General features: G+C 40.6%; 1 protein-coding gene across 2 annotated transcripts in view; it reads right to left on the bottom strand.

Moving 5' to 3' along the window:
• Positions 1–21,187, bottom strand: part of sash3 (SAM and SH3 domain containing 3) — a 64,515-nt gene extending 43,328 nt beyond the window's left edge. For both annotated transcript variants that reach the window (XM_067997008.1, XM_067997007.1), the window contains exon 1: positions 21,049–21,187. In XM_067997008.1, the coding sequence (XP_067853109.1) occupies positions 21,049–21,105 (57 nt within the window). In that variant the 5' untranslated portion in view covers positions 21,106–21,187. The remainder of the gene's footprint in view (positions 1–21,048) is intronic.
• Between the last annotated feature and the right edge of the window lie 3,801 nt (positions 21,188–24,988).

Genomic DNA, 24,988 nt, shown 5'->3' on the forward strand with positions numbered 1-24,988 from the left:
ACCTGGACCTTGGTGCACAAAGTGTTTGATAACTGTCTGCTAAAATTGTCTTTCTACAGTTGTTTTGGAAATGGCTAGTTATAGTAATTTTGCAAGTAAATTGTCATTTGTTGAAAAACAATGGGGAAGTATTGCAGTAGAATTCTAGTCTTTAGGCATTTGGTTAATGCTTTGTGAACAGAATCCATGTAGTTTGTTTTAGGACCATCCTCCATCCCCACCCCCGACCTTGGATCATCTGTATATTTTTTGCATGGATCAATGGATCTTCTGTGGCGATCCTTACTAATCTGTGGTTTGGAGCATAGTTGTGGTACTTAGTTGCTAAGATGGAGCTGTGTTTAAAAATGGCCCGTCCTTTTTGAGCTATTGCTGAAATACACTGTGGAAAGTGTCTAAATAGGCGAGTCTACGTAATGTAGCTGCATGCAAATTCCTGACGTCACTTGGAGGTTAATTGCATCTATTTGTAAATTTTTTGTTTCAAATCAAAAGAATCCAGCATTAAATGACTGACTGTCTATTTCCTTTTCTCCCAGATTGATTTGCATCTGTAAGAAAGTGTGGCAGCTGGAAGTGTGATGTTTGGAGTGTGGCAGAAGAATACTAGACATAAAACCTTTTCTTAAAAGCCCAGGATACACAATAAGATAGTAGACAAGACATGCCAAATTGGAGGTTGGTACCTGGTGTTTAACAGCACTGGAGAGGGCAGTAGGGTGTCCTGGGCTTCTGTAGCACTTTGTTGGAGGTCCTATGAAGGAGATTCTGGGGTTTGGTAGCTCTGTATTGGGTTTCCCGGGATTTGGTAGCATGAGTGTAAATCCTGGGGTTTGACTGTAGTGGCAGTGGTGAAATTTTAGCAATAGTGTGGTGGGGATCCTAAGATATTGTTGCACTGAGAAAGAATTAACAGTGTGAGGGTGTGTGTTATGAGGTTTGGCAGCACTTAAGGAGGTAGTCCTAAAGGAAGGATTTTTTGATTGATTCCTGGAAAATAAATACTTAGGCCCTGAGATTCCTAGGGGTCTGCTTCGATGGCGCAAATGTAGCAATGCAAAACCCATCCCTTCCCTAGCCCTAGGCCAGAAATCCTGTGCCAAAGCCTGGAGTTAGTTGCATGGTAGGAGTAGGTTGCCATCACCAGCAAGGTTGCATCAATGGCACCCACCCCAGCCCAGCATGTAAAACAGAGCACCCCACAGCCACTCCCACTTAGATTCCCAAAGTCCAATGAGGGAAAAAATTACTTTAGTTCAGTCTTTGGCTCCAAAAGGAGCCCTTTAGCTTTCAGACCAGGTAATAGATCCCCTTAGGTAATACATTACCTTAATCTAGTAAAGTTCTGGAGTTTTTCAGAAGCCCTCAAAGAGACTTGTGCTAGCTTAGCTGGTGTGAGTTCCGCTGAGACCTTTAAAGGGCAGAATTTGCCAGCGAAGCTCCTTCCACACCCCCTTGATGTAGGAGCTGCAGTAGGAAGATCCGATCATGACCCTCCCTACCAGAATTTTAAAAACTGGGGCAAAAGTTGCAGCTACTGGGTTCTGCAACAAATTCTAGCCCCTCCCAAGCAGAAATCAGGCTTCTCACCCTCTCCAGCCCCAGGAATTATGAAGCCCTTAATGTTTCCCTCGGGCACCACAGCTGTATAAATAAATCTTTATATAAATGATTTAGTTTGATTATACTGAGAATTCAAAAAGAAATACAAGTGCTATAATCACACTGCTATCTCTGAATATCTGTCTCCCTCTCGCTCTCTGAGCCAGTAACTCAGCCTGAAGTACAAAATAAGCTATTTTCTAATTTTATTTTAGCACTTGATAATACTTTCCTTCCAGAACTTTAGCTCTAAAAGCTTCTAAAATTTATCTCCCATTTCCAATCATTTGGAAAAATAAATGCAAAGTGTCACAGACATAAGTAGCGTCATAGCTTGAGGAAAGACAAATGTCAAGTTTTACATTGAGAAAAATAAATAAATCTTTCTGTATACAATTATTTTTTATTTCTCAGTATGAACAAAATAAAGCCCAGGTGTCTTTATAATCATCTTTGTCTCCCTGTCTATTTCTTTCAGCAGTTTCTGTGTCTCTAGGCTCCAGAATTTAGGCCCAGTTTGCCTTGAAATAATTTGGAAAAGAGAACATATTAATGCTGTTATAACCTAAGGATGACATGCTTCCAGTTGCATTCTGAGAGATTGTCCACAGTGCACATGCTCAGACTGCTGCATCCTATGAATTGCAGGCACAGGTGTACTTGAGAACTTTCAGCTGATAGCTTTGGAAAGATGATCAACTTCAACCTTAGGATTTGAGTGAAGCCTCTGAGTAAATATATCAATGAACATACACAAAGGCAATGTCACAGTAAGTTTAATCAAGATTTGATAGAGGTGTTCAAAATCATGAATGGTTTTGACAGAGTAAATAAGAAGAAACTGTTTCCAGTGGCAGAAGGGTCGGTAACCAAAGGACACAGATTTAAGGTGATCGGCAAAAGAGCCAGAGTCGACATGATTTTTTATGCAGCGAGTTATAATGATCTGGAGTGCACTGCCTGAAAGGGTGGTGGAAGCAGATTCAATAGTAACTTTCAAAAGGGAATTGGATAAATACTTGAAAGGAAAAAATTTACAGGGCTATGGGGAAAGAGCAGGGGAATGGCATTAATTGGGTAGCTCTTTCAAAGACCCGGCACAGGCACGATGGGCCTCCTCCTGTGCTGTACCTACTATGATGCTATGAAGTTATTCTGAAATAAGGTTTTTATTATGTTAGAAACCATTTTTTGAGCCCAGGGTGATAAAGAGAAATGGCAAATGAAAAGTTTTTGAAAGACATTTTGACCAATTTGATTGGCTTGGTTTCTGCTTTTTTAAGTTGTGTTCCTTTACAAAATAAAAATTTTAAGAAATATCAAATTCAACAATAACTAATGAATCCAAAAAATGTTCTAAAAGTATTTGATTTCATGAGAATTATATTACTATTTATGGGACTGTTTTTGACTTGTGTAAATAGTTATTCTGCAAACACTTAGGACATTACGTTTAAATGCAGCTGCAAAGAAATATACAGATAAGTGGGGGTGCCAACAGCAAGCAGCCCAGCCATGTACATCCTACCCCTGAATTTACCATTTCCTTTTTTGTGACACGTGTGCAGAGTAGCTCCTGGTTGAGTATGTAGATAACAGCAACAGCTTGTATTTGTATAGCCGCTTTAATATAGAAAAAACGTCCCTAGATGCTTCACAGACGCAACATGTTTTTAAAAATGACATTGAGGTAAAGAAGATGATATTAGGAGGGATGGACAAATGCTTGGTCAAAGAGCAAGGGGGGGTTTAAGGAGGGTCTTAAAGAGCGGTGTGGTGGTGTTTGGGGTATGTTGGTGGTGCGGATGGTGGGGTGGGGGGGGGCGGAGGATGGGTGCAGAGAAAGGGAGGGTCCATGTCCACGAAGGGATTTAAACGTGAGGGTGAGAGTTTAAAATTTGAGGCATTGAAGGGCTGGGAACAAATATTGGTGAGCAAGGCGATGGGTCAGTGGGACTTGTTTAAGGATAGGATACAGCAGCAGAGTTTAGGATTAGCTGAAGTTTAGAGGATGGAGAATGGGAAGCTAGCCAGCTCGGAGAGCATTGGAATAGTTGTGTGTGAAGGTGAGAAAGGCCTAGATAACAGTTTCAGCAGCAAATGGGGTGAAGTATGGATGGAGGTGGGCGATGTTATGGAGATGAAAGTTGGCCCAATGGAAAAGATATGGTGGCAAAAGCTTAGATCAGGGCTAAATAGGACGCCAACATTGTGAACAATCTGGTTCAGCCTGAGACAATGGCCAGACAGGAGGATGGATTCGAGGGCAAAGGCACAGAGTTTGAGGTGGGACTGAGAACAATGGCTTCAGTCTTCTCAAGATTTAGCTGGAGGAAATTGTAGTTCAACCAAGACTGGATGTTGGACAAGCAGTCTGACAACAAAGAGGCGGTGGAGGGATCAAAAGAGGTGGTGAAGTAGAGCTGGCTGCTGTTAGCATAAATGTGAAAATTGAACCCAGGGCCCAGAATTTCCTCAAATGGCGCAACCGGCAAGTTATACTGAAAATTTCCTGAGAATCTTATTTGCATATGGTGGAAAACTAACATTCAAATGGGGTGTTATGGGAAATATGGGCATGGGTTTGGGAATAAAAGGAGTTTGGAGATGGGGCAGTAGTTTGCAGAGACAAAGGGGTTGAAGGTAGGCTTTTTGGGAAGGGGAGTGATGATGTTGGTTTTGAAAGCGAGCGGGTTTGACAGTATCTGTCAGCTAGCTGTGGGCCAGGAAGGGAAGTTGGGTGGTCAGTTTAGTGACATTGGGGCTAAGGAAGGAGTTGGGTCTCGTGAATGAGATGAGCTCAGTGAGGGCATAAAGGGAGATGGAAGAGACACTGGAGAGAGTCACAGGTTCAGGCAGAGGGAGCTTTGGGGGGAGGTTTAGCTTGGTGAGCAAGGGGAAGAGGGGATGCTGAACTTTTGGGTACAAGTTATGCTTATCAATGATAGATATGAATACCAGGGAATGTAAAACTTTCCCATATTTTGCATGCAGTATTATCAATTGCTTCTGGGTCAGATATGGCATGGCAAGTTGCAGCACAAAGCTCCCCCTACTCTGTCCCTTAATTCTGAAATCCTGCTGCACCAGGAAGAATTTGTTCCATTTCTCACTTCCCACAACAGCCAACCATGTAGATTTTCTAGGTGGGATTGCCAATATAATGCTCATTAGGGATAAACCTCATTTCATAGCCAACAGACAGAGGAGACTTTAATCTCTTCGGCCTTGGCTAGATTTGAATCCAAGCCTTAGGGAAGAAAGGGTGGTGTACTAATCCACTAGCTATCCCCATCGTCCTAATGTCACATTTTTAGAACTTGCAGATGAACATTTATTGAAGAAATGTTAATATATTTACATTTTTAGACAGTCCCAAATTTGTTTAAATAAAAAGCAATGACATATTTTGTCAACTAATCGCACATCTTTAAAATGGTGTTTTTAACTGACAATCTACCTATGAAACAGTCTACCACGAGGCAGATGAAACAGATTTACCACAAGCCAATCTCTGAAATGCCTATAATCCCATTTAGACAGTCAGTCACACCAAAGGTTCACCTGCTCTATAACTAATAAAGTACAAGCTGTGAAAGATTTATATTCTTGATAATCCTAATAATCTCATCAATACATGAAAAAATAATCTTTGGCTCACAAATAAACCACAAGTGTCCGACAGCACATAAGATTGTCAAATTCTAGAAATCATAGTAACTGACAATTCATAGAAACATAGAAAATAGGAGCAGGAGTAGGCCATTCGACCCTTCGAGCCTGCTCCGTCATTCAATATGATCATGGCTGATCCTCTATCTCAATACCATATTCCTGCTCTCTCCCCATACCCTTTAATGCCTTTTGAGTCTAGAAATCTATCTAGCTCCTTCTTAAATATATTCAGTGACTTGGCCTCCATAGCCTTCTGTGGTAGAGAATTCCACAGGTTCACCACCCTCTGAGTGAAGAAATTTCTCCTCATCTCAGTCCTAAATGTCCTACCCCGTATCCTGAGACTGTGACCCCTCGTTCTGGACCCCCCAGCCAGGGGAAACATCCTCCCTGCATCCAGTCTATCTAGCCCTGTCAGAATTTTATATGTTTCAATGAGAGCCCCTCTCATTCTTCTAAACTCGAGTGAATACAGGCCGAGTCGACCCAATCTCTCCTCATACGACAATCCTGCCATCCCAGGAATCAGTCTGGTGAACGTTCGCTGCACTCCCTCTATGGCAAGTATATCCTTTCTTAGGTAAGGAGACCAAAACTGCACACAATACTCCAGGTGTGGTCTCACTAAGGCCTGGATAACTGCAGTGAGACATCCTTACTCCTGTACTCAAATCCTCTTGCAATGAAGGCCAACGTACCATTTGCCTTGCTAATGCTTGCTGCACCTGCATGTTTGCTTTCAGTGACTGGTGTACAAGGACACTCCGGTCCCTTTGTACATCAACATTTCCCAATCTATCACTATTTCAATAATACCCTGCCTTTCTGGTTTTCCTTCGGAAGTGGATAAATTCACATTTATCCACATTATACTGCATCTGCCATGTATTTGCCCACTCACTCAACTTATTTAAATCGCCTTGAAGCCTCTTTGCATCCTCCTCACAACTCACAATCCCACCTAGTTTTGTGTCGTCAGCAAACTTGGAAATATAACATTTGGTTCCCTCATCCAAATCATTGATATATATTGTGAATAGCTGGGGCCCAAGCACTGATCCCTGCGGCACCCCACTAGTCACCGCCTGCCACCCCGATAAAGACCCATTCATTCCTACTCTCTGTTTCCTGTCTGTTAACCAATTTTCAATCTATGCCAGTATATTACCCCCAATCTCATGTGCTTTAATTTTGCACACTAACCTCTTATGTGGGACCTTATCAAAGGCCTTCTGAAAATCCAAATAAACCACATCCACTGGTTCTCCCTTATCTATTCTACCAGTTACATCCACAAAAAACGCCAGTAGGTTTGTCAAACATGATTTCCCTTTCATAAATCCATGTTGACTTTGTCTAATCCCATTGATATTTTTTAAGTGTCCTGTTATCACATCCTTTATAATAGACTCTAGCATTTTCCCTACTACTGATGTTAGGCTAACCGGTCTGAAGTTCCCTGTTTTCTCTCTCCCTCCTTTTTTAAATAATGGGATTACATTTGCCACCCTCCAATCTGCAGGAACTGTTCAATAATCTGTAGAATTTTGGAAGATGACAACTAATGCATCCGCTATTTCCAAGGCTACCTCTTTTAGTACTCTGGGATGCAGATTATCAGGCCCTGGGGATTTATCAACTTTCAGTCCCATTAATTTCTCCAGCACTTTTTTTTACTAATACTAATTTCCTTTAATTCCTCCTTCTCACTAATTCCTTGGTTCCCTATCATTTCTGGGAAGTTATTTGTGTCCTCTTCTGTGAAGACAGAACCAAAGTATTTGTTTAATTGCTCTGTCATTTACTTGTTCCCCATTATAAATTCTCCTGTTTCTGACTGTAAGGGACCTACATTTGTCCTCACTAATCTTTTTCTTTTTACATTTTTATGTTCCTTGCAAGTTTACTCTCATACTCTATTTTTCCCCTCTTAATCAATCTCTTGGTCCTTTTTTGCTGAATTGTAAACTACTCCCAATCCTCAGACTTGCTACTTTTTCTGGCAACTTTATATGACTCTTCTTTGGATCTAATACTATCCTTAATTTCTTTTGTTAGCCGTGGTTGGGCTGCTTTTCCTTTTGTGTTTTTGCACCAGAAAGTATAATTGTTGCAATTCATGCATTTTACAAGTACTGATTCTGCCCTAGATTTGCTCCATTGAAGTCCAACCTATCCTAACACCAACCTCTCTCAAATTACATGTACACACTGATTGTCTTTTGCAGGCTGTAATAAGCAGAGTTGATGACTGATGTCATTCTGACCTCTGCTGTTCCTGCAAAAGTCATTCACTTTTTAGGAAATGCAAGCCTTTCCCATCTGAAGTAATAATCTTCTACTTTGGAGAAGACGTAGTCATTGTTACTGCTGAATATTCCACCCATGGTGACCCACCATTCAGATTTCCCTTCAGACCAGGGAGCAGATCTGATAAGGCAGGCAGCAGAAGGATTAGAATGGTTCTATTGAGTAATCTGTAACTGGATTTTGATCTGATGCCTGAGCTGAGAAAGGTTAGTCACTGCTGTGTACTCAGCTATTACTTTCCAGATTGGGCATCTCTGGATCAGCATCCAAACCAATTCCATATGCAGATTTCCAAGTTATTCCAAAAAGCCACTAATGGTTGTGGCTCTGTCGAGTAACCAGTGGAAGTGCAGATCCACAGTTGTGTCTCTACAGGAAGAAATATCATTCATTAAAAATATCTTCCACAAATTTAGAAGATCTTTGTTTCATTTTTCCAAATGATATACATATGGAGAGTACTTACAGTAGAAATAAGTATATTATCGGTGTAAAACAATACTTGTAACACTTGCTAACTTTTGGAATGCTTTACTCAGTATTTTAAACACCCCTAGGTCAGGAAAAGCAAGAAAGAGTTAATTACATTATTGATTTCTACAGAGAAGAATGTCATTTGTGGCTTTGTATATTTTTAATTGGTGATCAAAATGTTAAGTTCTCCATTAAAGTGTCACAGAATGTTCAAGTGCACAGATTAATGCTTGGAAAAGCAGATAAAAAATTATATAGATTTTATTATTTTCTTCTCTTACCTTCCTCTGTACAATACACTATTTTATAACTAAGAGGGTGGGCAGGACATCCGTTTCCAAACTTCTGCCAAAGTTAGTCTTATGCCATTTGCTAGACATGTGAGAGTGGTGGTTTAACTTGCCATTTACTGTGCCTGCCCTCATTACGATCTCCAGTTTTACCTCCCTCACTGTTTCCGCCTCTTCCCTCCCATTGGCATGGCTAAGATTGGAAACTGTCCAAATGGGCAATTGTAGGCATCGTAATTATTAATTGTCTTAGTTTAACCAGGATATCCTAACATTAAACAAGCTGTTGAATCAACTGATTTACTGTTTCTATAGAAAACTCTGCTCCTGCCCAAGCACAGACCTGAGTTCTCCATTTTGAACACTTTGCAGTTCGAGAAGTTTGGGCATTTATATTCATTCTCTGTCTATTCTACTTTTTTTGTTCTTTATTCCCACTCAAATAATTATATGCACAAAACATAGCACTCTTGAATAACATGTTAGAGGGCTTTTGTTCAATCTTGAAATGCATCTCTGGTCATGTGAGAATGCGTTCCAGCATGGGCCCTTGGAGACATTTTGTTTAAATCTATGTGCAGGTTTCTGTTGATGCAAGAGTAACTCACAGTAACCATACCTTGGGGAGCTTAGGCAGAAGCACAATAGTCTGATGAAGAGGTTCACCACTTCCTGCCAGACGCCCTATTTTCAATTTTCACAAAAACTGCTTCAAGACATCTTTTGCTTGCAATGACATGTCTTTGATTAAAATGCAATGAACATGATAGGTGACTACACTCGAACAGGTATTCGATTTTTTTTTCCCCCTTTATTTGAGTGTTGATGACCTGAAATTTTATAAGTAAATACTTGCTGGCCCAGAAGATTGTGAAAACACATTGTTGAATACTGGCAGTTGGAACAGTGGTATTTTTGCCTACAAATCATGATCTGATATGTTTGTCTAGGAGCTGCTTACTCATAATAATACTGCATGTTACTTTGTGTAAGAGCCTCAAAGCATCCATTTCATTTTTAGCAAATAGTTATCAAGTTTAGCTCTCTTTAGATAAGGCTTGCTAATTTTAAGGCTTTTTTTAAAAAAGAAAAGGCTGCTATGGCACAGAATAAATTAACGTGAGCTTGCAATCTTGGCTATGGTGCTGTAGGAAAGCACGAGGAGGGAGCCTTACTCTCAAATGTAAAACAACACAACTCAGTAGGGTGAGAGGACAGGATTGGTCTTGACTGTGATTTTGAGAGAAAGCATACTGCTATTGCAAGGTGTAAAAGAGCTCAGTACTGAAAAGAATTCTCTTTTTTTCAAATTTTCTCTACTCATCTCCTGAAAATGCTGACTTTGCACTGTAGTACGGTTCTGTAAGCATCAGTCTCCCACCAATACTTTGTCCTAATGGTCTTTATTCATTTATGAGCCTGGATGATGAATGTTGGCAGGCTATTTAATCACAAGGGGAAACCAGGTAGCTTAGCTCAATCTTGCTGTCAACCGATAACTATACACACATAATTCCAGAATGAGTTGCTGGACAGCTATCAGGATCAAGAAACCTTACCAATTTTGCTTTCTTTCATCAAGTGTGCCAAAGCCAATTTTAGCATTCCAGCAAAGACAAGAAATCCAAAATGGTCTCCACGGCTCGTCTACACACTGAGCCATTGGGCTACAAAGAAGTCTAGTTTATCCCAATTGCTTTATCTGATCCCCAAACCTTTAATTATTGATGTTCTTCATTCCAATTCTGAGATGGGGATACACCAATATGCAAAGTAAGCAACAAACAAGACTGACATTTGGTGTTCAGTCTAGACAGTTAGTCTAGACTTCTAGACCAGTTTCAGTGGATATTTATTTCTGTGTACATTAACAGGAAGAACAGACCTCAGAATGACAGTTAAATATTTGCCAAACTTCAACAGCAACTTTGGCATAAAGCCTGCAGTCACATGTCCATATGATCTACAACCTGGTGACCTGGCCAACATTTAACTCTCAACCAACACCAACAAAACATATTGAGGGTGCAGTTGATCTTTGGCAATGCTGCAGAATGGGCAATAATGAATTGGCAGCTCCGTTTCACACCTCACCCCGACTTTCTTTTCCATTGCCTTCTCGAAATGGGCAGAAAGCAGCAGCTGGCCAGCGGGCAGGAGTGGAAGTTCGGGCGGCTGCAGCCCAGCAGCCGGCACTAAAGGTAGGCTTACCGGCAAGCGTGTAAGTTACAGGGAGGGGGTTTTGGGAGGGTCTTGTGGGAAGGAAGGGGCGGGGGAGAATTCCAGGGCACGGGGCTACGTTGCCACTTCTCCTGGCCCCACAAAGGAAAGTTTTTAACTTACCTTGGCGGGCCTCTTTATTCTCCCTATTGTTATGACATCTACATCATTGTAGTTTTTACTGTTTTGGACATTTCTTATTTTTGTCACTTTGTAAAGTAAATAAAGATAGCATGAGAGAAAGTCAAGGATTTCTGGATGAAGTACACAATAAGTTAGATATACTGAAGAACTTCTGCACGATCCAATAATGTGAACCCCACTGTCTGTAATGGTTTAACACTTCCATTTTCCACTCCATCTATCATAACTTCTTCTTGAGTGATAGTCACCAATTAGTGCCAAAGTCAGTGCTCCTGGTTGGAAGTCCCATATGTAATGACAAAATTGGGTTCCCACCACTACAAATTGGATGTGTCACAGCGTACTAATCTATAAAATTTGACTATTTTCATTCCTGCACACTTCAAAGCAGATCACGTTAAATTCTGAAATGGTCAGTGAGGTCATTCAGAATACTTGAGAAAATATTCAACATTTACAATTTTTATAATTTTAAATATGATATTTTAAAAATGATAGGATTATGTAGGTAGATTAATTGATCTCATGCTCCCACTGGGGTGCTGCAGTTAAAGGGAACATGGAACAGAGAATGGGTGCTACAGTTTTGTAGGCCTTTCTCTGACCTGTGCTCCCTCCAAGCATGGCTCCACCCTGGGAGTGTGAGATCAGTGAATTTACCCTATTTGAATCACTGCTACCATATTAGAGCATGAACTACAGACCTTATATTTGTATGGTCTAAAGGAGGAGGGAGAGTAAACAAAAGAAGCAAATAAGAAGAGTGAAAAATAAAGACTGAGAAACAAACAAAAAAATTTGTAGCAGAAACCGAAGTGTCAAACTGAGAGAGAAAAAGATGAGAATAAGAAAGCGTAGCACAGGGGCAAAGGGAATTCAGGAGGAGGGCAGCACAGGGGCAAAGGGAATTCAGGAGGAGGGCAGCACAGGGGCAAAGGGAATTCAGGCGGAGGGCAGCACAGGGGCAAAGGGAATTCAGGAGGAGGGAAGCACAGGGGCAAAGGGAATTCAGGAGGAGGGCAGCACAGGGGCAAAGGGAATTCAGGAGGAGGGCAGCACAGGGGCAAAGGGAATTCAGGAGGAGGGCAGCACAGGGGCAAAGGGAATTCAGGAGGAGGGCAGCACAGGGGCAAAGGGAATTCAGGAGGAGGGCAGCACAGGGGCAAAGGGAATTCAGGAGGAGGGCAGCACAGGGGCAAAGGGAATTCAGGAGGAGGGAAGCACAGGGGCAAAGGGAATTCAGGAGGAGGGCAGCACAGGGGCAAAGGGAATTCAGGAGGAGGGCAGCACAGGGGCAAAGGGAATTCAGGAGGAGGGCAGCACAGGGGCAAAGGGAATTCAGGAGGAGGGCAGCACAGGGGCAAAGGGAATTCAGGAGGAGGGAAGCACAGGGGCAAAGGGAATTCAGGAGGAGGGAAGCACAGGGGCAAAGGGAATTCAGGAGGAGGGCAGCGCAGGATCAATCTCCTATTGGCTGATCATATGGTGGCAATTGAGAAGTCCATGGCCCAGACAGAGCCTAGCTGAAAGGAGAAGCATGGGAGTTAGCAAAACCAAAGAAACCTTAAAGGAGAAAAAGGTGATGCATGTAATAGCTCTGGGTCAAAATATCTTATCTGCTTCATTTTTTTCATACTTTGCTTGATATGTTCTCACTCTGCGTAAGGAAATGTGTAGTATATAGGAAAAAATGATCATGATTTCAGAATGTTGCAAAGAACATAGTTTGGTTTATTTCAAATGGAAAATATGTCCACTCAAGCAATTAGGTGTTTTTAGTACAGTCTTAAAAATAACTGGTGCTCGTATTGTACAACCGCAACACACCATGACACTAAATTAGGAAACACTGTAAGTTGTGCAGATGGGAGCAGGAAGTTACAAAGGGACATAGACAGTTTAGGTGAGTGGGCAAAACTGTGGCAAATAGAGTTCAATGTGAGGCCATCCTCTTTGGATCCAAGAAAGACAAATCGAAATATTTTCTTAATGGTGAGAAACTAGGAACTGTGGAGAAGCAAAGAGATTTGGGTGTCCATGTGCACAGATCATTAAGTTAGTGGGCAGATACAAAAAGTAATCAAAAAGGCTAATGGAATGTTGGTCTTTAACTTTAAGGGGCTGGAATGCAAAGGTCAAGAAATTATACTTCAGTTGTACAGAGGCTTGATCAGACCCCGACTAGAGTATTGTATTCAGTTCTAGGCACCGCACCTCAGGAAGGATATATCGGCCTTAAAGGGGGTACAGTGCAGAATCTCCAGAATGATACCAGGGCCTAAAGAGTTAAATTATGAGGATGGGGGTTGCATAAACTTGGCTTGTATTCCCTTGAGTTTAAAAAGTTGAGGGGTGATGTAATCGAGGTGTTTAAAATGACAAAAGCTTTTGATAGGGTAGATACAGAGAAACTATTTCCTTTGTTGGGGGAATCCAGAACAAGGAGTGAAATCAGGAGGCATTTTTACATATAAAGTGCAGTGGAAATCTGGAACTCTCTTCCCCCAATAGGCTGTGGATGCTGGGTCAATTTAAATTTTCAAGACTGTGATTGATAGATTTTTGTTAGGGTATCAAGGGATATGGATCAAAGGCAGGTAAATGGAGTTGAGGTACAGATCAACCATGATCTGATTGAATGGCGGAACAGGCTTGAAGGGCTGAATGGCCTACTCCTCCTGTTCCTATGTACTATTGGTACAAGAGCTATGTATCAGCATGTTGCTGTACTTGTCTAGAGTTATTAAAAATGATTATCATTATATTCATCACCAATGTAAATCTCTGCTCTTGAGTATCAACTCCTTGGGTATGATGAGTATACACACCCAGCTCACAGCATGTATTTACGTGAGGTAGAAGCGTGCCTCATGGCATTAGCTGCAACTGGACTGAAGTATTATAATTCAATTGGTTATCTGCCTAACATTAAAAGCATTGAGATTCTAAGATTTAATTTTTTTTTGTTGATACATGAAGAACTAACACGTGACATTGCGGAAGCTGTGAATTGTGCACCACTACCTCAGAAATCATATAAAAAACACATGTTGAAGGATAAGGTAAAGTAATAGCGACAACCCAAAGACTTCCTTGATTTCACAAACATAACTATGGGCACCTTTTAATTGCTTTTTGTATCAGCTGTTTGCCTACATAACAACCTTCAATGAATTTCAAAAGTAATTCATTGTATGTGAAGTGCATTGAGATGATTTGATAGATGCAAGTAATATTATCTCTATTTACAGCTAACTTGAGGCACACTTTGTAAAGGCTCAATTTTTCTTCTCCCTCCTACTGTGATCCTCAACCCCTGCTATTGCATTGTACCCCATTTAGCAGTTTGACAGAGAACAAATTAAACTACTCTATTGTAATTTAAGGTTGGGATTTAAATACAGGTCCCCAGTATAGGAGCCTCATATTCTGCAGCTAGACAGGAAACTGCTGTTTGTTTACTTATCTCTAAAATGCAAAATAAATCTCACTTGTGCAGTTAGCAAAGTGAATGACTACAGCATTGGGGTGGAATTTTTTTTTGTGTTGAAGATCCTCAGGTTATGTACAATATAAGCTAGAAGCAGGATAAAGCTCCCTATATGGTATTTAATAAATCAGGAAAGATTTTCTTGGTTGGCTATTTGTAACAAAATTGCAACTGAATATAAAGGTCACATTTACAAATTTGCTTCAAATAGCCACCAGATCCCCAATCTCAAAAAAGCTCCTGTTTAATCCTTCCATCACTTAAATCAACTATTAGCTAACCAGTGCTAAATTATAAATTGTGCTATGAACTCATATCGCACAAACTGTGTTAAGACAGTCTAAACTCATTTCACTTGGGAATCTTAAATTATTAGTAACATAGCCCTTTGACTGCATCAGTTTGGGAAGGATTCAAAACATCATGGACTTGGTTTGCCAACTGGAGGCATTTTTTAAATTCGTTCTTGGGATGTGGGCGTCGCTGGCAAGGCCAGCATTTATTGCCCATCCTTAATTGCCCTTGAGAAGGTGGTGGTGAGCCGCCTTCTTGAACTGCTGCAGTCCGTGTGGTGAAGGTTCTCCCACAGTGCTGTTGGGTAGGGAGTTCCAGGATTTTGACCCAGCGACGATGAAGGAACGGCGATATATTTCCAAGTAGGGATGGTGTGTGACTTGGAGGGGTACGTGCAGGTGGTGTTGTTCCCATGTGCCTGCTGCCATATTCTTCTAGGTGGTAGAGGTCGTGGGTTTCGGAGGTGCAGTTGAAGAGGTCTTGGCGAGTTGCTGCAGTGCACCTTGTAGATGGTACACAATGTAGCCACAGCGCACCGGTGGTGAAGGGTCTGAACATTTAGGGTGGTAGATGGGGTGCCAATCAAGCAGGCTGCTTTGTCCTGGATGGTGTCGAGCTTCTTGAGTGTTGTTAGAGCTGCAATCATCCAGGCTAGTGGAGAGTATTCCATCACACTCCTCATTTGTGCCTTGTAGTTGGTGGAAAGGCTTTGGGGAGTCAGGAGGTGAGTCATTCGCCACAGAATACCCAGCCTCTGACCTGCTCTTGTAGCCACAGTATTTATGTGGCTAGTCCAGTTAAGTTTCTGGTCAATGGTGACCCCACCCAGGATGTTGATGGTGGGGGATTCGGCAATGGTAATGCCATTGAATGTCAAGGGAAGGTGGTTAGATTCTCTCTTGTTGGAGATGGTCATTGCCTGGCACTTGTCTGGCGCGAATGTTACTTGCCACTTATGAGCTCAAGCCTGGATGTTGTCCAGGTCTTGCTGCATGCGGGCATGGACTGCTCCATTATCTGAGGGGTTGTGAATGGAACTGAACACTTTGCAATTATCAGCGAACATCCCCATTTCACGGCAGGTTGGCATTTCCACATGTCCCAGAGATGCCCTACTTACTCCAGCCGTATTTCTGGCCCTGAGATAATTTATGTGGGAAGCAGACTCTTCGTTCTCCACTGGGGATGTCGTGCCAATCGGGGGCAGAGGCTTATTCAGCAGACCTCTGAGATGGAAGGGACAGCTGCCAGACTGCCTGAAAATTTCCTCATGAAATTTCTCTTTTTGCTACTGGGGCCTTTGCACAGAAGCATTCTGAGAGCACTTGCACCGATCTCCTCTTCTCCTGAAGCCCTGAAACCTCCTGCTAATCCTGCACCCCGTGTTCAAACTGGGAAAATTTGGAAAACGTGGATGAGATTGTGCTTCTCTTATCTGCATCAAATAAGAATGCGCCTGCCCATAGTGGGCATCCTCTGCCCTGCTGGAACCCGTCCTGGAAAATGGTGGGGACCTGGTGGAGCTTGTCTCTGAGTTGCTTTGTGGTCTCACCCAGCCAAGATTTGCCGAACAGTCGGTGAGAGTGGGGAGGGAAGCCTAGACTCAACTCTCACAAGTGAAAGGGTTCTGTCCATCTCACTATGTCAAGCAATCTCAATAACTCTCTCTCACTCTCTCTCTCTCTTTCAGTCTCTTTCTCTGACTACAATACAAATATAAATAATTTGTGTTGGTATTCAACAAATTAATTAATGGATTGTTGTGAATTTCTACTGGTTCCCTCATGAACTGAGTCTTCTGCCAGACTGTTTTGAGCTAGAGCTTTTGGATTCCTAAAAGAATGGGGAGAATCTGGTATTTCAAGAGCAAAGGGTAGCAGCACCTATTGATGGGCTGATATCACCTTTCACAGGTAAAGCTGATAATTGGTTGGAAATCATTTATAAAAATTATGTTCCTCCTAAAATAAACTTCATATTCTACTGTGCTATATTTTTCTGACTTCTGATTGCTTGAGCTTTAGTGGCACATATTGTAGTCAGTATGACATGTACTCTGCAGCAGATGTATTAGCTTACATACTTGTGCATCTTAATCAGATTGTTTTAAATACAAAACTAAAAAACACAGACCAATATCTACTGAGCTGTGCAAATGGGATACTTGTGGAAAAAAACGGAGAAATTTCTAAGTAGTATAATGTTACTAGTTTCTTTCCACTGACGGAGGATAAAATGCTGACAGTGAACTTCACTATCATTTACCAGAGGTGGGTGCTTTCTTTTTTTCTCTTGCTGTTGTTTCTGTTCTCTCTTTTGGTAACATCCCCACCTTCCTGTAGCATTAAAAACCGCAGATATCTCTGTGCTAGGGTGATGCAGCCATTATCTTTAAGGACGGAAACTCCTTTACATACTTTGCATCTCTGAAATTAATCACAATGTTGAGTGTTTCACAGCAGAATGTAGATGAAGTGCCAAAATGCACTTCTTCACACTGAGAAAGCAATGTCCCACTTATGTGGGGATATATGTTGGTATGTATGACTGCATTTGCATTTGTTTGTGTTCATTGATACAGAATACTGATGTTGACGAACCGAACATTTTTCCTCCAAGTCAGGTATACCACAGATAACGTATAGTGTAGAACTCTTTCTGTAGTGCCCCAACAATATACATCAACAGAAACTTCAATACAACACCCTAGTGCACAATTGTTTCTTTGGTTTCTTTGGTTTCTACATGATCTATTGCATTAACCTTCATGACTTTATTGCCATTTTGTCCTAAAATTGAGATTATTCATTTGCTTTGACATACGCTAACTGGATTGAGGGTCCTTAGTAACCATTAAAATTAAATTTTAATGCCCTTTGTCTGGATTGGGTTTGAATCCAGATCCAAGAGATGACACAGTAATTTTGTCCCCTCTTTCACAACCTTACCCCTAATGTAAGAATAATAAAGATGAAGCAGTAATTAAAAAGCAAATAGATTGCTAAATCAGCTGAGTAAAAGTAGGAGGATGTCATACTGAAACTGAACAGTGTTCTAGTCAGATCATGCAATGAATAGTGTCCACATTTGGTCACTGAGCCACAGTGGAGACATACATGTCCCAGAGGTGACACAGATAAGGGCCATGAAGTTGATCTCTGGTGTTGGAGGACTGAATTACAATAAAAGGAGAAACTTGGGCTCTTTGGCATAGAACTAAAGCAACTAAGGGGGGAACTCATAGAATTATATAAGGTATAATAAGGAAAAAATAAACCTGGAATGCTACTTCAAGTTAACCTTAACTGTAGGACAATGAAGCACAGGTTCAAACTGGAAAAGGCAAAATTAGATTAACATCAGGAGGTTCTTCTTAATACAAAGTATGACCAACACAGGAATAAACTTCCAGGTAGTCTAATGGAGGCAAAATCCTTGGAATCTTTTAAGAGACAGTTACATGCTATGATGGAAAGACTGTAAGTTTATCTGGATGCATGATCTAAAATGGGTCAAATGGTCAACTTAACCAAGATTTATTCTGTGACCTTATGAATTTTCGAAGGATAATGAATGTCCGCAGAGATGGAAGTCAATGTTGCTGATGAATGGCATTGTATGGAAACAGAATATTCTCTGGGAGGAAAGAAATATGTAAGGGGCTGGATGTTACACAGGATTATAATCCAGGTCACACAGAGGATGAAAGCCTCCTAAAGTCCAAAGTGAGATCATTTTTTTTGGCAAATTCAATTCACTCTTTTTGTGATCACTCTGAATGAGATTCCTAATCTAGTCTAAAACAATGTTGAATTAGGAATGAAGTAGAATACAATACTTTCCATTCTGGGTTGTGGATTTGAATCCACCCCAGACTGATTGAGGACCCGTAGTAAAATTAATTATTTTCATCCAGTTCTTGGTAACTGTGTTACTGTCACTGTCTAATGTGTATCTTAGCTGTTAGGAATGAAAGAAAACACAAAGGGTGAAATTACACTCCCAGCGGCGAACTTCACCCACCTGGGAAATTGCGGCCGTGCTCCCCAAGATTTTCTATCAATGTGGCTGAGACTCCCCACCAGATTGTGCATTCGTAAAATTAGCTCAATGCTGTCACTTTACAATAATAACTTGTGGCTTTTATGAGGAAAGGAAAATAGTCTCCAATGTTGAGAAGGTTTTTGGAGAAGTTAATTTGGTAAAGTTTCACATTTAATTAGTATTATCGTTCCATACCAAAGCTGAGATGGCTGAGAGTGAATCAGGAATAGGTTACTGTGGATTAGAACATGGCTGGTAACAAGTCAATCTCCTGTTTGTAAATTGACATGTTGTGTACAGGGCACACTGGTATCAAGTGATACCGAGAAGTAGATTCATGGGCACTTATTATCTTTTTAATGCACGTTAATAAAACTATAAAATCTCACAATCCTAGTCAGAACACAAAAAGCTTAAAGGGGAGCTTTAGCTCTCTTCCCCAGTCGGCAGGAAAGGAGCCGGGCGAGCAGTTAAAATGGAACGACTCATTCTCACTGATTTCTCATTTTAATGCTGTTTGTTTTGGCTGTGGGCGAGGCTTCTGCCGAACTCTGGTGGGAGCCTCATTAATAAAGACAAACTGGGGTCCAGTGACTTACATGGGACTCTCTTGGCATTTTTACCAGGTAAAGCTGTTGGGAAACCAGCATGATCCTCTATGTACAGTTTCAAAAAAAAACTTAGGGGGCGAATTTCTGAGGGGGTTCTCTCGATTATCCCCCATAATTTTCATGGAAGATCTGTGGAAACCCTGGAGAAATGGTGTTTGTGTTGTTTCTCCAGGATTTCTGTGGATTTTCCACTGAAGTTGCAGTGGTTGAAAGGGAGATTCCCCGTAGAAATTCAACCTTTTATTGCACAGTCTTCTACTCTGTCATTTTTTCCACAGGATTTGTGAAATCATGGGGTAAGGGAGGCCCAAGACTTCCTTGTGGGGCTCAGTGGAGCACTCCTGCTCCTCCTGGCCCACAAGGAAACCTAAAATAAAGATTAAAAACTTATCTGCCTGGGTCTCTTCTAGACTACGATTCCCCATCCCGACAGGTTTGGCCTAACGAGGAAGCCGTCACTGCTCCCCCGCTCAGCCCACAGGCTGAAATAGCAGATTGGGTCCCAATTATGCCATCAGGCCTCAATCTGCATATTTAACCAAAATCCCTCTGCCTTCCACCGGGTGTCTTGCTCGCCTGCTCAAAACAGCAGGTTAATAATCACATCCATTGGGAAGGCAGCAGGATGGATGGGGTAAGTCAGCCCTATCAATTTGACTGCCCCCTGCCCAGTTACTGCCAGCAGGAGGAGTTAAATTTCGGGCCTCAATGACTAAGATCGCAGATGAATAATGGACACTTGGGGAAGGTACTGGTGGGTTGCTGGTGTCCATGGAACCATACCCCAGATAGAGTCCATGCCTTCAGGAGATAAGAGGAGAAATTGGTCAAAACGTCTCTCGTGAATCAGAAAATTACTTTAAAGGGATTTATCAAGTTAAAACAATATAAACTTTCAAATTAAGATTGAGAGAGGTTAAAGAATGATTCGGAAGCTTCTTATTAAAAGCTCGGAGCTGGTGGTTTCCATTTGATGTGACACCTCATTGCTAACTACATAACTCAATAATAAGTGTTTTCCTGTTTTAAAAAAAAATGAATTCAGAATTGTGTGCTTGGCTCTTTGAATATTAAATTATTTTGAAAGATTTACATTTAAAACATTTTTTTCTCTAATAATTCTTCCAGTTTGGCTCAATGGTAGCACCCTCATCTCTGACTCAGAAGGTTGTGGTTTCAACCCACACACCATAACTTGAACACGTGATCTAGGCTGGCACTCCATTGCTGTACTCAGAGCATTTTAGGTTTAGGAAAATGACACCTGCTCCAATATATATATTATATATAAAGGGCAGATTACGGGCAGTCCTTGATGCTGACACTGGCTGCTCAAAGTAGAAACTATTTTATTCAGCAGCATTCATGTATATATCACTTTGATCTGCACAAAACATATACATTTTAAAAGTGGATGGTATAACATTGATACAGGTTTAAATTAAGTGAGAAAATGTCCCATACTGAGGAATATTCATTAACCATGATGGTCTGGCCATCATAGTGTGGGGCAGGCTTGATGGACCAGTTGATCTTTTTCTGCCCATCAATTTTATGTGTTTGTAACCATTTATCCAATGGCTAAATGGCCAAATTGCATCAATACACACTTCAGCTACTATACAATCAACGTGTGAAACTGATCTCTAACAGGGTAATGTACACCCACTACCCTGAACTCAGAATGAATGATTTCAACTAATCAGAATTTTTTACAACAGTATTGTTGAAACACTATTAAGATCTGTGATGTACAGAATTATTGCATGGTGTGACTAAAACACTGCTCAAAGTGCAGTCTCGCAGCACCACACAGCTCATTCTCAAACTGTAAAACGCCTTCAGTTGTTTGCTATTTCTGTTACCTTAATTACCGGTTAATTAAATTCCTTACCTTTGGTTTTCGATTTTTCTCCTTGTCTGATGCATTGGAAGGTTTTCTTCGTAACATTTTTATCAAGAGAATAAAAATAAAGATAGGATACAAATTAGACCGGTTCTGCTTAACTGAAGGAATCTGAGTCACAGGAAGGAGAGTCACATGGCAAGTCGTGACCGCAACAAAATGATGTTGGTTAGAGCTCTAACGTCAGTCTTTAGCATATAATCAGGAAGGAAGTAACAAGTCTTACTGAGTGCTATGTTTGCTTGCACGGTAACAGAACCAATGTGCTAAAAAATGACAAAAGCAGTTGTTAATATTTAAACCATACTCTTACATTCTAAGGTTTCAGCTGTCAGTTTTGCTACTTTATGCATAAGAGGTTTCAATACATGTAATTAAATATGATATATAGTACAATAAAGTGTGTGTGTGTATATATATATATATATATATATATAGTTGCATTCTTCATGTATGTGGTGGGTAAGTCAGAGGTCTACATATAAAAGATTATACATATAATATGTGATTATGTCATAGCAAAATTGGGAAATATTTGTAATTTTGCCATAATTGGGAAGTTGTCAGCCATTTTATACATGTGGCTTTGACTGTACTGTGGCTTACTGCACAAAGCATTATAATGGCATAATGCACAAACAATTGTGTACTTAGTGGTACAGCATTCATCAGTAATTAGTTTACTGAAATGATGTGATCTCACCCGCTGGAGAGCAATCACTAATTCCTGGTAGGGTTCCACATTCTTAGAAGGTTTACTTAATATCAAAGTGCTATTATGTGTTTTCTTAGTGACTACGTGTTGTAAAACTATTAATGGTGATGGGGTAGAAATGTGTAGGTTCAGTTAGCTCTTTTGTTCATTATTCCAGCCCAAAATTTGCTTACGCGTACACTATAGCCATCTTAATGGTCATTATTAAGTGAATAAATTGGTACAGAACTATCCTCTCACACATTGCTTTTTTTCCCACAATTTTCTCCCATTTCTTCCATCCTTTGCTGAAGGTACAGGCTCATGTTGCAATATAGTCCCAAAGCTTTGCTCTCTATCTATCATTTTCTCCATCTCTATCTCTCCATAAACACAGCACTTTTTGGTTTGTATCGCAAGCTGACTCAACAGGAATACAGGAATTCACATCAACATATATGTAGGCATTGCAGCAAAATAATGGCATACGATTAACTCCAACAGAATAACAGAGATAAATACATACTTAATTGTCACACTGATCCACACAAATTAGGAATAACGTTAACCAGTTTGATCTTTCACCAGTATTGCCAGACCATTGCTGCTGAACTACAAGATCAAACTAACTAGGAGACATGGAGAATTATATTAAAAGATACCCAGAGACAAAATTTAGTGAGGAAAGTAGTCATTAAAAATTCCAGAAGATAATTAAAATATGTACTAGAAGTAAAAGGGTCACAGAAAACTGATTGTAGATAACACTGAGAGGGATCAAAAGAAAACTCTGTGATGTAAAAAGAACATGAGATCAGAAACAGATGGAGTAATGGATAATGCAGAAGCAATGAAGCATTTTTGTCTTTGATGGATTATCACTGGATTCATTCTTACTAGTCGCAGCATACATAGGGTTAGAATTGGTTCCGCTAGCTGGTTCTGCAGGTCACAGATAATAAACATCCAAGACTAACTGATAAACACACCTCAAAGACAAGAAAGAGAAAATTCATAGGTCAAAAAGGCTTTGATGTGCAAGATAGATTGCTGCCATTGTCCTTCGATAAGGACATATTGATTGATCTGCGAGATATGCAAAATGAGTTTGGAACTGACCAATGGGTCAAGTCATCCCATTCAATTACATGCATCCTGTGGATTGTATCTTTAACATGTCTGGCAGTTATATTTGTGTGAGAAAACACTGTTTTAAATTCTGTGAAGTGGAGATGCCGGTGATGGACTGGGGTTGACAATTGTAAACAATTTTACAACACCAAGTTATAGTCCAGCAATTTTATTTGAAATTCACAAGCTTTCAGAGGCTTCCTCCTTCCTCAGGTGAATGTTGTGGAAAATTCTGTGAATGTCTGACCACCTAAATGTAGTTATGAGAAATACAGTTTTAATATTATTTATTCTGGGATATTGTCGAAAGAATTTAGATCTATTACTTGGCCAATATTGCATGAAGACAACAGTTCATCTGAAACCAGCAGAAATAAGGGGCTAGTCAGCAAATTTATGGTAGCATGCAACCAGTAATGTAACTGTTTCAAGGGTCAGTTTAATGTTGAGGGTTAATGGCAAAGTACCTGTTGTTTTTGACATTTCGAAGAGATTTGTAACGTTTCTGATTACTGTAAATGTGCTGTTTTTACAGAGTACTCTTCATTTGCCAGTTTTAATATTCAATACATTTGTCTTGTGGTTTATAGCCTGAGTTAGGGCCTGATAGAATGCTTACTCTTCTGCACACTGAAGCTGAAGAGATCATACAATGGCATGTGATATATTCCAGTGTCCAAAAATCTCTCTTCATTCCCAGGGTCCAGCTGCATTTATGAAGATATTGGTTAGGTTAAGACACATTCTGACTTGTAGGATACATGAAATCCACTTCCAAACGTGACTTGTGTTGTTGAACCTAAGTTGAGAGTCATAGATAGATTTCATACATCTTGATCTTCATGGAAGCTTCAACTATTGTTAATCACCTCCTTTAAGAAATTAAATAGAAGATAAGATCAAACAAATTATACATGGCCTGTAAAAGGAAGAAGCTGAATAGATCAAGTGGCCTTATCTCATACTGTACCACATCTACCTCAAAAGACCAATCAGACAGTACCCTGTTTCCATGGAACCTCTCTGTGACAGATCAGAAATCTGTCTTGTTTCAAATCATAAAATGACAAATATGTATTTATGGAATCATTGTGAAGAGGGTGAAGATGAAAATCTGCCCTGCTGTGCTTGAAACGAAATGTTATTTTTCTCTTTAGAGCAAAGATGAGGAACCTACTTGTATGTGGTTCCTTGGTTTCAGTGATAATGTCATCACATCAGTTGCAATAAAATCTTTTCAGATTATCCTTTTGATAGGTGAGACTCGGAGTACTTTCAATTGGTTAATTTGTGACAGCTCATAATGGTTTTCTAGTTTTGATTTGTTAATTATGCACTGTGGTAAAACACCTAAAATTGTTGTTATCCTCAATTTCATTTTCAAATCCCTTGATGGCCATGATCTTTCCTGCTTCTGTAATCTTCTCTAATCCTACCTCCCAGCATGCAACCTCTGATCCTGTAACTCTCATCTACTGTGCATTCCACCTCCCATCACTCCACTGTTGCTTGCAGAGCCTTCAGCCACCAAACCTCTGCCTTGCTACTCCTCTCTCCTCCATCAAAAGCCTCCTCAAAATCAATCTCTTTGAATAAATCTTCAGTTACCTTACCCACTTTCCCTCCCATTTCCTGCTTAGCATCTTCTGATTCCCTGTAAAGAGCCTTGGGATGTTTTGTTACATGAAAGGTGCAACACCCATATATTAAAAGCCTTGCATCTAGCGTGCACTTCTTGTTTGTCATACTTACTTTCTGTGAAAAAGAAAGAGACTTAAATTTATATAGCTCCTTTCACAACCTCAGGATGTCCCTAAGTGCTTTACAATCAACGAAGTACCTTTGCAATGTAGTCACTGTTGTAATGTAGGAAACTTGGCAGCCAATTTGCACACAGCAAAGTCCCACAAATGGAAATGAAACAAATGACCAGATTATCTGATATAGGTGTTGCTTGAGGGATAAATGTTGGCAAGGACACCGTGGAGCACTCCCCTGCTTTTCTTCAAATAGTGCCGTGGGATCTTTTAATATCCACCTGAGAGGGCAGACGAGGCTTCGGTTTAATATCTCATCCAAAAGATGGCAGCACTCCGACAGTGC

This window comes from Heptranchias perlo, chromosome 15, assembly GCF_035084215.1.
Source record: "Heptranchias perlo isolate sHepPer1 chromosome 15, sHepPer1.hap1, whole genome shotgun sequence".
In the NCBI taxonomy this organism is placed as follows: domain Eukaryota; kingdom Metazoa; phylum Chordata; class Chondrichthyes; order Hexanchiformes; family Hexanchidae; genus Heptranchias; species Heptranchias perlo.